The sequence below is a fragment of the Gopherus evgoodei genome, chromosome 4, assembly GCF_007399415.2.
Source record: "Gopherus evgoodei ecotype Sinaloan lineage chromosome 4, rGopEvg1_v1.p, whole genome shotgun sequence".
Classification (NCBI taxonomy): domain Eukaryota; kingdom Metazoa; phylum Chordata; order Testudines; family Testudinidae; genus Gopherus; species Gopherus evgoodei.
This window is the reverse complement of record NC_044325.1, coordinates 89693398-89705610: the sequence shown is the minus strand read 5'-3', so window position 1 is coordinate 89705610 and position 12213 is coordinate 89693398. Positions and strand designations below refer to the sequence as shown.

General features: G+C 42.0%; 1 protein-coding gene across 2 annotated transcripts in view; it reads right to left on the bottom strand.

The window, feature by feature from the left end:
- NELL1 (neural EGFL like 1) overlaps nt 1-12213 on the bottom strand; it is a 454792-nt gene that overhangs the window by 396852 nt on the left and 45727 nt on the right. For both annotated transcript variants that reach the window (XM_030560164.1, XM_030560165.1), the window contains exon 4: nt 80-250. In XM_030560164.1, coding sequence (XP_030416024.1) covers nt 80-250 — 171 coding nt within the window. The remainder of the gene's footprint in view (nt 1-79; nt 251-12213) is intronic.

Genomic DNA, 12213 nt, shown 5'->3' with positions numbered 1-12213 from the left:
AGGAAGAGGAGGAGGGAGGAAAGAGATGGCTTGCATTTCTCTTAAAAAAAAGAAGAATTTACAGAACACAATTTCTTACCTGTTGCAATCAACATGAAGCAGAAGGTGGGATGCGCTAAGTGACAGTGCAATCTTGTGCCACTGTCCGTCTGCCATCCGGTACGGGAACACCTCTGTTCTTGCCTTTCCATTAAATCTATAATGATATCTAATCTCATCCCTCAGGCCGCTGCTCTCCAGTTCAAAGTAGCTGTATTTGAAAGATGAAGAATCAGTTCCATGTTTTAGACTGTGTTATCCCTGCTATCACCACCATTTCCCTCCTTCTGCTCTAAGGCTTAAAAACAGTTCATGCATTTGAAAATGAACTAATCACCACATTAGCTTACAAATGTAAAACAGGTTACATAGTATGGGTGTTAGATCTGGTAGTTTATTATTTTTAATAAAAAAAAGAGTGAGACAGGGCATAAAATATTAAATAATATCACTTATATGAAGATTGCACATGTTAAAAACACCGTTAGATAGCCCTGAAGATCAAAGTTCCCTTTTTTAATCAACAGTATACAAGCATCCTTCCATTGCTCTACCAATGTGCTTCATCTCCTGGCTGGATTTGAATTGGCAACCTAGAAATGATGGGCAACCTAGAAATGATGGGCTCTATTCACATTACTAATGCCAAAGAAGAGGTACTACAGGAAGAATGTGCCAGCTAATTAGCAAAGTAGTATCTACTTGCCACCAATCTCATTTTAAAATGCTTATTTTTAAATCTCTCCTCCAAAATTTGTGCTTATTCAATTTATTGACTTTTATTTTTAAGGCTGTAATGTTTCAGCTTTACAAGGAAATTAAAGTCACCAGATAGAGTAGCTCTCTCAAAACCTGGCACAGTCAAGCAGAACCCTGGGACATTTGTCACAACAGAACAGTCTACAAGAGCACTTTCTTGCTAACAAAACAACATTTTTATTTGGCTCAAACTTCCATCAATAGTTGCTTCACACTTGCAGAAGGAACTAGAGAAACAGTTAATTTTTAAAGTGAGTTTACTCCCTGTAAAAGGTACCAGACTAGCAGTGTGGCAACTGAGTCACACCCAGCACGAGAGCAATTTCCCCAAGTCGGTCTACCGGCGACAGCCTCTAGGGACAAGAGGGGAGACTGGTCTTATTGCCTGTTTAATCCTAGGTCTGTCATAAAATTGCCAGGGAAGGATGTGGGCAGAAACTAATAAGAGCAGAGTGGAACTAATGAGGACTGCACAATTCTTGTGGCCTTGAAGGAAGCATAAATGCGTAGTCTGGAGCTTGGGAGGGAACTGGGCATAAGCTAAACAGTAGGGAAGAAGAGGAAAGAGGAGAGAAAACAGAATTATTGGGAAGAGACAATAATGGAAATGGGAGAGGAGGAAGAGACAGTAGCTATTTGATGGTGGTACATCCAAGGAAGCTGGGATTGCTGCACCGGACACTGCATGCTTACGTCACTGGTGTGGGAAGGAAAGAGTGCTTTGCTTCACTTTCTAGCAAGCCTCTCTAAAAGAGGGAAGAAAAACAGTCTTGATAGGCCTTGCTCTCCACTGCCAGAAGGAGATTTCCATGATACTGCATTTGGAAGGAAGATGAGATCACAGAGGATGAACAGAAGAAAGGCAAGGACCCATACCAAAAGAAGACTAAAGACTGAAACACGAACAAGTGGTGTGGAGGAAAGGTAATACACCTGCCCAACTCTTGAAAGCTAGAAATAGGAAGAACTAGAGAGAGAAAATAGGGAAGCATTTAAAGCCACTGAAATACATAGGGTTAGAGAAACTTTTCTGAGGGATAAAAAAGAGAAAGATGCCTGATTAGTTAAAAACTCCAGAGATTATTAAAAATGAAAACAGTTTAAACAGCTCATTTATTCTTGCCCATTCATGCTATTTGTCTATTTTTCGCATGTTGCACAGCATTGGCAGTTTCACTCTGGGTTGTAGTCAATTTCACTCTCTGATTCTCATGTAGCAGCCCAATGGGGCATCATTTGGGATACAAATGCTTCCAGGGAATGACTACATCCAAACAAAAAACTCTTTGCACTCCTCAAGTGACAAATACATGTAATGCAGTTTTATTTGTTTTATAATATTTTCTTTCCCATCTTTACCCAAAAAAACACTAACTTTTTCACCTAAAATATTCAACAGTAGAAATATGTAAAATCTAAAACAGTTTGTAATGAAGAGACAGACAGGGAATAAAAAGAAGAACTGTGACTTATTTCATTTAAAGGGAGGGGTCGCAGTTCAAATTTCCTTCCACGTACCAATCCAATTAATTGGGAAACTAAGAAGAAATATCTATCTAAAATGCTGGATTCCAGCCATCTGAGATACTGCAAACCTCTCATCTCCTTAATGGACAACAATGAAATTAAACATCAAATCGATGGACGGAGGAGCCCTGCAAGTAAATAGGACGGAAGAGAAACACTCTTAACCATTATTCTCTGATACATTCTACTGTTTCACATGACACATTTCACATAGTTATTGATTTTCTTTCAAACAGACAGAGGGAATTAACAATGCAGATTATCCAGTTGTTCAAGGCAATGATTCTCCAACTGTGGAGACCAGCACTCTTGAGCAGTGATGTTTCCAGTTAATTCCAGCTTAGTCTCGGATTATTTTAGGATTTTCAGAGACTTTTTTAACCAATTACTCTAAACCCAAAAACAAAAATACAAGCCTCTCTCTGCACCTCGTGACCATTTCATGGCTTTCTTTGTCAGCTGTTCCTGTGGTGTGAACTCAGCCATGATCAAATTTACAGAGGACACCAAAATTGGTGGGGCAGCAAATACACAGGAGAGCCAGAGTTACACTGCAGTGTGACCTGGTGAGACTGGAGTAGTGGTAGATACAGGCAACAAGGGGAGAGTCATTATTTAAAAATGTTAAATCCAACAGCCCAGGGAAAGGAAATAAATCAGTACAGATAGAAAACGGGAAGATATAACCAAATAGCCATGCCCAGTGCATTAAAATGAGCTTATCTTCATTCTATCTAGGTTCTTATGTGGTTTTCATCACTGTAACATCTGAGATATTTCCAATAGAAACTGCCTCAGAAAAAGTATGGGACTGGAATCATGGGCTTAGAGGAGAGCTAATCCTAAAGAAGTAGGCCCTTTTATTACAAGGCCCACTATATGAACATTGGTTCAAGGTCACCACAACCAAATCTAGGCAAGCCCAAAACAGAGAAAGCTGTTCCTTGCAGTTTCCTTTTCTTGTTCCTTATTGTCTTTTCTTCACCAACACTATATACACCATTCTCTCATTTATATTTCCTACATAATGAGATCCTAAGGTGCACCTGAGCTCCATGCTGCTACCTTCTGGTCTCACCTTATGACCCTGGAGGCAGCCAGGGACTGATTTGACTCCAGATACAATTTAGAGAAGCCTCAGGACTTCTCTAATTTATGTCAGTTAGAGCAGTCCCATAGGGAACTTTTGTTAGTGCACACTCCAAGATTGCAATGCATTTTGGCCACTCTGGGAGGTTCCAGGGAGTGCTCCCTCTATGAAGTGCCATCCAGAGACACCAGCTGGTTGGAGCAAAAGCAGCCAAAGCAGGGACTGTTGCACTATAGGGAGTGGTGACAGTTCTGTGTCCAGAGGTATTTTAGGGTGAAGGGTATCCCTGGTTGGGGGATACCCCTCACCAGGGATACCCCTCACCCTAAAATACCTCTGGACACAGAACTGTGCAGGGGAGACCTCCCACACTGCCCTCAGCATGTAGCCTTGCGGAAAAACTGCCAAGAGCAGCCAGCCTGAGAGTCCAGACAGTAGTAGCAGAAGGAGCCAAAGCAGGGGTCTCTGGACATTCCAGTCAAGACTATAGAATATTCTCTGATTTTCTCTGCCTGTGCTGATTGGCTGTTTGCACCGACCCTTCATCTCCCTCACCAGGCTCTTCACTTCAACTTCACTCCACTCCACAATGCCCTTCTTTACCCTCGGCTCCCCCTTACCCTGCCCCACTCACCATTTCCCTTCTCTTTCTATTTAGCTGATCGCCTCCTAAGTAACCATGCTCCCCAAATAAACAAAAATTGTGGAACTAACATGCCGTTTGCCACCACCCACTATTCACTCACCTTCTGTACCTTCCCACACCCTGTGTCTGACTTGTCTATTTAAACAATATTGTCTCATTGTTTCCTTATACAATTTTGTCTCTTTGCATCCCTCTGTTTTCTCTTGTCTTAAACTTTGATTGTAAGCTCTTTGGGACAGTGACAGCTTTTTTGTTCAGCATTTGTAAAGTGCCTAGCACAATGGGATCCTGGTCCATGACTGGGGCTCTTAGGTGCTAGAACACAAAAAAATGAAATAGTAAGTGCCACTAAAGGAGTACAAAAGCAAAGAATCGGGATTTGGACCAGTCATACTTTGCATTTAGAACAGGGTCCTTCCATCTGAGAATCTTAGAGAACTTACAAATATTGATAAATTAAGCCACAAGATACACCTTTTAGGCAGATATCGTCATCTTCATTTCACAGATGGGAACATAAGGCACAGAAAGGTTAAACCATCTGCCCAAGGTCCCACAGGGTCCCCACTATCAGAACTAGCAGTAATATTTAGGGTCTGTCAAACAGATAGCTAAGGGTTAATGTTTCTTTCACCTGAAGCACCTGACCAGAGGACCAATCAGGAAACCGGATTTTTTCAACTTTGGGTGGAGGGAATTTTGTGTCTGAGGTCTTTGTTTTCTGGCTGCCTGCTTTCTCTGAGCTTTGGAGAAGTAGTTCTGTTTTCTAATCTTCTGTTTCTAAGTGTAAGGACAAAGAGATCAGATAGTAAGTTATATGGTTTCTTTTCTTTGGTATTTGCATGAATATAAGTGCTGGAGTGCTTTGATTTGTATTCTTTTTGAATAAGGCTGTTTATTCAATATTCTTTTAAGCAATTGACCCTGTATTCGTCATCTTAATACAGAGAGACCATTTGTAATTTTTCTTTCTTTTTTATATAAAGCTTTCTTTTAAGACCTGTTGGAGTTTCTCTTTACTTCAGGGAAATTGAGTCTGTACTCACCAGGAAATTGGTGGGAGGAAGAAATCAGGGGAGATCGGTGTGTGTTGGATTTGCTAGCCTGATTTTGCATTCCCTCTGGGGGAATAGGAAAGTCCTTTTTGTTTCCAGGACCGGGAACGGAGAGGGGGAGTCACTCTGTTTGGATTCACAGAGCTTGTGTCTGTGTATCTCTCCAGGAGCACCTGGAGGGGGGAAGGGAAAAAGGATTATTTCCCTTTGTTGTGAGACTCAAGGGATTTGGGTCTTGGGGTCCCCAGGGAAGGTTTTTCAGGGGGACCAGAGTGCCCCAAAACACTCTAATTTTTTTGGGTGGTGGCAGCAAGTACCAGGTCCAAGCTGGTAGCTAAGCTTGGAGGTTTTCATGCTAACCCCCATATTTTGGACGCTAAAGTCCAAATCTGGGACTAAGGTTATAACAGGGTCACAATCCTAGCTTCCCAACTAGGTCATGCTTCATCTGTTTCTACAATGACATCTCCTCATACTAGTGGACAGTGATGACAATTAACATCGTTAGGAGCAATTTATGATGTTCAGATATTACCACCTCAAAAACCCATAAAGTGGCTTGGTTCTTGACTGCCAGCTCAGAATAAAGCAGGGGTAATAAAATAACATCTGCTTTCAAAAAGTGCACACATTCCTTTTCCTTATGCTTTCCTGTCACTGACACACACACCTACAAACGTATAACATTAAAAAATTAACTGAGGATGTTATTGTGGAGGATCTAACATTCTGTTGTTTATGTAAGAGGCAAAACAAAGGCAGAAGAATCTAGGTTTTCTAAATGGAAGAGCAGAACTTTGATAAGGAAAGCCTTAGAAGTTCACCTAAAAACTGCAATATCAAGAAGATTTCGGAGAGATTATTTTATTTTTTGGTACTCAATAAGAGCACTGTCAATATAAAGGCACTACTTGCTGCTGCTGGCACTTTGCAAGCTAGAACAGTACTAGGACAAGCACTGTCAATGAAGTTGCACTTAGGAAGTTAAATGTTTCATAATTGCCATCTGCTGTCAAAGCACAAAAGAAGTCATTTAAATGGATTTCTCTCTCCTCTTCACATAAGCAGCATGGACGAGGCTAATGTTTCAGAAGTGAGGGATGGCCCACCTATAGAAATAATAAGGTGGCAGAAAAATAAATATATAAATGTACAAGGTTTATCCCAGAAGCTTAAAGAACTGAGTGCAAAACAAGCAGCTATAATAGGAAATGCATTACTTTCTGCAATGATTCTTCATAATCCCTCATAGCCACAGAGCTAATCACCTACCACACAGTGTTTTGTTTGTTAATAAAGGACAATGTCCCAGCTCTGGAAAAATCCGTCAGATTAAATTCGATTATGTATTGTAACTGTATGAGTCGACTGGCACAATGTGTTCCAAAACAAAATGGTTTCTCACTCGGCAGCCTTTAGTAGTAATGGTTACTTCAGGGAATGAAAACAGGTGTTGCCACTGGCCTTGGGGATGATCCTCCTATTTCGGTGTCAAGCCACCGAGTAACAACATCCAAAATTGCCCAATTAAGATTCAGTCTCAGAAGATTCACTGTACCAGCAAGTGCAGCCATTTCTTTATAGTGTAGATATGCCCATGGATGGCATGAAGCCCCTAGTGGTTTTGCCTTCTCTGGAGTGTACCACTAGACAAATCCTGACCCTCGTTCTTATCTCACTTACACCAGTGTAAATCAGAAACAACTCCACTGTACTCAATGGAGTTAAACTGGGGTGAGTGGAGAATCAGGCCCAATCTATACAGATGTTTAAAAACATGGGCTAGTGTAGACGGCTCCACTGACTTCAGGGAAGCTGCATCAGTCACACCACCAGAGAATCTGGCTATATACACACTTGCACAAACCTTGCCCGCATTCACAAGTTGACTAAGCAAGCGCATACAAGGCAAAAAGTGAACAAACTCAAAGAATATTCCTGGCTTTATTCTAAAGTACTAATTCTCTCGAAAATAGTTCCCTCAGTATCAAAATACTGCCTTTTCTTCCTCTTTTTTTTAAGAGGATGGATGAAAGACTCTCTCAACTGCAATGACAAAGAGAGGCTACTTGCTCCTGAAATAAATGTGCTCTGTGTTACACACAGTGTATGTTCTGTGAGTTATAGAGACAAATAAATGAAAAAATATAAGCCTGGGTAAACAGCACCCCCCATATTTCTGCCCTTGCCCTTCAGTAAAGAGTAAGGGATGTCAAAAATCTCCTTCATTTACGTCTTACCTTGGATTCTAAACATAATAGTGGAAACTGATCCTTATTGTAACTTCACAGAAATCAATGGAGTTGCATCATGGACAAATTTTGACCATTTTAGAGGCTTTTGCTGCATTTTCTTTGTTTAGCTTCTGAATAAGAGCCATCAGATTGTTAACATGGTGAACTATTGCTCTTCCAGGTCCATGTGAAAGGTACAAAAGCTGGAGCCCATCCGGGGTAACAGCCACTATAGGGAGCCCTGGACTATCCACCTGCCCTGGGTGGGGAGCCCAAGAGACACTCCCGGCCCATGTCCCCACTCCCCAGGGTATGCCTATGAGGGCAGGTGGAGGGTCCAGGGCTCCCCATAGCAGCCTGGGAGGCTGTTACCCTGGCCAGGCTCCAGCTTCTGGCCTGGGCAAGGGGTGGTGCCTTTGGGGGGCACAGGGGCGGAGCCACAGAAGGGGCAGGCCTCATGGCCCACTCACTTTTATGAAGGATCCAGAGCTGCTGGCTGAGTCAGAAGCCAGGTATCAGAGCCAAGCATCAGAACAGGAGTCAGGAATCAGAGCTCAGGGTGAGAACCGCAGTCAGAGGCCAGATGCTAGGACCAATGGTCAGAGCCAAAGTCAGGAATCAGAGCCCAGGGTGAGAACCAGACTACCTGGAGTGAGGTAAGGCAGGAGCAGGGCTGGGAACAAGCAGGTACAAAAGCTATGGGTATGGATGAATGCTTTGAGCAGCTGCTGAACTGCTGCTGGCCTGCAGACCCTTCCAGTCAATCAGGCAGCCTACTACAGACCAGCTGTGCTCATTAGGTTGCCCAGAGAATGATTCTGTTGCAGGTCTTGATTCTTGACAGCACCTATGTTTCCTGGAGGAAATGCAGCACACAGAAAAACAAGATAGGCCTCAGCACTCATTTCTCCTGAACAAAACTAGTGGTCAATAAGCAAGGCTAGAAATACTGACATCCCCTATGGAGATTGCCCATCACCATAACCAGCCCTGCCTCTCTGACATGTCAGTGTGATGCTGAAATGAAAAGGGTCTTCTTTTGTCTATTCCAACTTACTGCTCTAGTCAGCCTTTTAATCACCTTTTTGATAACCTTATTAAGGAACAAGAGACTTGAGAGCATGTTCTGGACAGAAAATTTGTCAACAATGAGTAATGGTGGCTTGTGTTTTTAAGGAACGATGATCTACAGATTTTTAAGATGATGATGTGATTTGACAGATAGAATGGTTAGATACATATATTAAGGAAACACATTGCTTGAGGAATAGCAGAGTGAATGGTTAGGAGAGCCTAGCTGAAGTTACTATTATTTGTTAGCATGGAAATTACTGCTGCCCTCATTTTTATAATTAGAGCATCTGAACATTATCATGTTTTACAGATGTATCATCAGTTGCCTATTCAAATTCTAGTGGCAGAGAGCAAAAAACCAAATTATGTTGCTAAGTGCAGAATGGGTTTTAGGCACATAAAAAGTTGGACATTTTAAAATAATTACAAATCTTTGGAGATGGGCATTATTATCCTACAATCAACTCAATGTGTTTTACAATCCCTCTGTTAGCATGTGGAACTCTTATGTACCTCACACAAGGGGCTTGTTAAGAGGGGATAATGCCTGCCTTATTGAAGTTTATTGCTTGATCATTATCCTTTTCTCGTCATAATCATGCTTAAGCTTTAACCAGGCACTTGACACAACTCATTTCAGTTCAAGATCATGGGAATAAGATGCTCAGCAGTATACTGTAACCTGGAAACAGCTGCTATGGATGCAGTGACCAAAGGAAATGGAATAGACAATACCAAAGAAAGAAAGCCTGTGACAAAAATGTATAAACACCTGAAATGGATGGGGGGAAGATTATAAGCAGGATTGTGTTCATCCATCAGCTACTTAGGAGAATCAGCTTCATGTAATCACCATCTTTACTGATGCACAGACTCTAATTGCCAGATGATGGCAAGTTTCATTCAAAAAAGCTACTGATCTCAGGATGCAATCAATAAAATGGCAGAAGGAAAGCTCTACAGTTCTGAAAAACAGCTGACTGAAGATGGTCTAAAGGGTATGGACTTTTCTAAACAGCCTTTGCAGAAACAACAAATGACTTCAATTCTGCCTTCTATGGTGCTGCCATCTAACACTGGACACTAATGTAGTTTGGATTAAAGCTATAATCCTGACTACCAATAGTATCCACTACTGAGCTTTGTAAACATAATGCTTGGTCAGTGTTCAAAGGTTCTCTGTGTGGATTACTTGTTTAACCTCTTACACAGAACTCTGAAAGTCCCCATCATTCTCAGGAAAATGAAGAAGTGAGGCAGATTTAAGATTGTAACTCTACTGCATCCCAACACTCTCATCTTAGAAATCTGAGGGCACAAAAATATGACTTCCTTGGGTTGAGTTTTACCATGTTCCAAATCCAAATACCTGAATCTGAGAGAATGAAATGCTGCTCATTTGTACACTTGTATCCTCTATCCCTAAAATAAAAGGAAGTCAATTAAATAACTTAATCAGCCCTTTTTTTCTATGAGTACACTTTATATTAATCTAATCTGAAAAGTTTAATGAAAAAAGCCACCACTGTGACATTTTGTTCATTAAAGGTGTATATGTCTTATTGTCCTATAGTTCTTCTATATGCCAGGAGGGGTATATCAAATGGCATAGCACTTACCTTTATGACACTCAAATGTGTCTGTGTACCTGCAACTAGGCAAATATTTATCTCAATACAATTTTCTTTTCTTGTGTGATCATAAAAGAAAATAACCCTGAAGTCTGACTAGCACAAAAAGGCAGCTCCTTCAGAGTACAGTGCAAAATAACTGCTTGTTTTCAGAGTATGTGGCAGAAAGACTAACTTCAACATATTCTAGGTTCCTATCACAGATATGAACATCCATTTCCTCCACTGTTGGAGCAACTGCCTACTGTCTGTCGAGGTAACACACGCTCTCCCAGGTCATATTAAACCAATAAGGTGATGGTACATAGCAGAGAGAAAAAATGACATCATCACATCTTTATTCAAAAGGACCCACTCATCCTCAGTCCATCTGGGTGGAACATGAGTCTGTATCTAGCACACTTATCTGGAAAACACCGCTGTCGGTGAACTTGCATAGATCTGCCTTGGATGGGACCCTATAGTTATAGTGGAGATGGCACTCTAGATTGTTTCCTCAGTGTGCAGAATGCCCACCTAAATACCTCTGGCTAAAAAGAAAAATGTTCATTCCACTGTAACAACCACCAGCAGCATATTTCACAATCGTGCAAACCTAGGACCTTCAGCACAGTTCAGACTGCCTAAGGTAAGGTAAAGTAAAGTAATGACTGCTTTACCTGGTCGCAGTGCTAGGCTGTTATCCTCTGATGGACCAGCTACTAATCGAGGACTTGACACACACTGTGCTAGTGTGGAATATACCACCAGGGCACAAATAGGATCTGGGATGTGCTGAGTAGAACTGATCGAAATGCAGAAAATATTTTCAGGGTTGGGGGGGACACCCTGGAACCATATAGCAGACTTTCAGAAGCAGATTGTTCAGGTTGGACAGAAAACTGTTCTGCACAAACACTCAGGACTGCACCCCTCCCTCAGGCCTCTTGTGAGGGAAGGGGATTTCAACTCTCTTATCTCGCTCAGAAAACAATGCTTGTTCTTGGATAGGAAGATAGTAGGCAAAAAAATTACAGATACGATACTGCTGGATCCATCCCTCTGCTCCTCTCACCCTGATCACTCTAGCAGCCATATTCACCATTCCAGTCTCACCCAGCATGCCCCCTTGCAGGGAAGCATAGTGTTGCAGATGAGCCCTTAACTGGTTTTCCTCTCACCCAGGGTATAAACAAGTCCACACAGCCAGTTAAGTGCTAAAGAGCACCTCCTTGTGGAAGTCTCATTTATTAATGGAAAAGCCAACACAGCACATAAACACAACGTTCACACCAACATCCCATTCTTAGTCCAGGTCCTCCACCTGAATCCAGTGTTCGCTTCTACCCAGGCTCTTTCTCCAGGGTTCTCTTCGTTCCAATTTCTTCCCCTGGTGTTAGGCCTCTTGCCCCTACCAAAGTAACATCCTACTCTGGAGAGATTGGTCCATTACAACTCTTCTCTGAGACAATGGGTGATCCTTCCCAGGCTGGGCTTCAGGCTAGAATGAGGGGGACCTTTGACTAAGACTAGGCCCTCCTGGATGCCTGCTGGTTGCAGTTCTCCCCTACCCAGCAGCAACTCTTACATACTCTCCATCTCAGTAGGTTCCCTAAAGAGTTCACCTTCTAGGGCAGGGGTTGGCAACCTTTCAGAAGTGCTGAGCCAAGTCTTCATTTATTCACTCTAATTTCAGGTTCCGCGTGCCAGTAATACATTTTAATGTTCTTAGAAGGTCTGTTTCTATAAGTCTATAATATATAACTAAACTATTGTTGTATGTAAAGTAAACAAGGTTTTTAAAAATGTTTAAGAAGCTTCATTTAAAATTAAATTAAAATGCAGAGCCCCCCGACTGGTGGCCAGGACCCAGGCAGTGAGAGTGCCACTGAAAATCAGCTCACGTGCCACCTTAGGGTCCCTACTCAACCCTCTGGCTCAGGCTTCTCTAGGGATCTCCCTTCCATAGGAGCTTCCTGTCTCCCTTTGGAGTTCCCTCCAACTGATCTTGATTCACTTATCAGGTCTAAGTGCTTGTTTACTAATAAGCCACCTGGGGCAGTCAATCACCCTCATGTGTGACTTTTATAAAGCAATCAGGCAGATTAGGACCTAATTCCCCAAAAAGAACAGCTGTCCCATGACACCATACAGTGATTGTGTCTACAATACAGCAGGT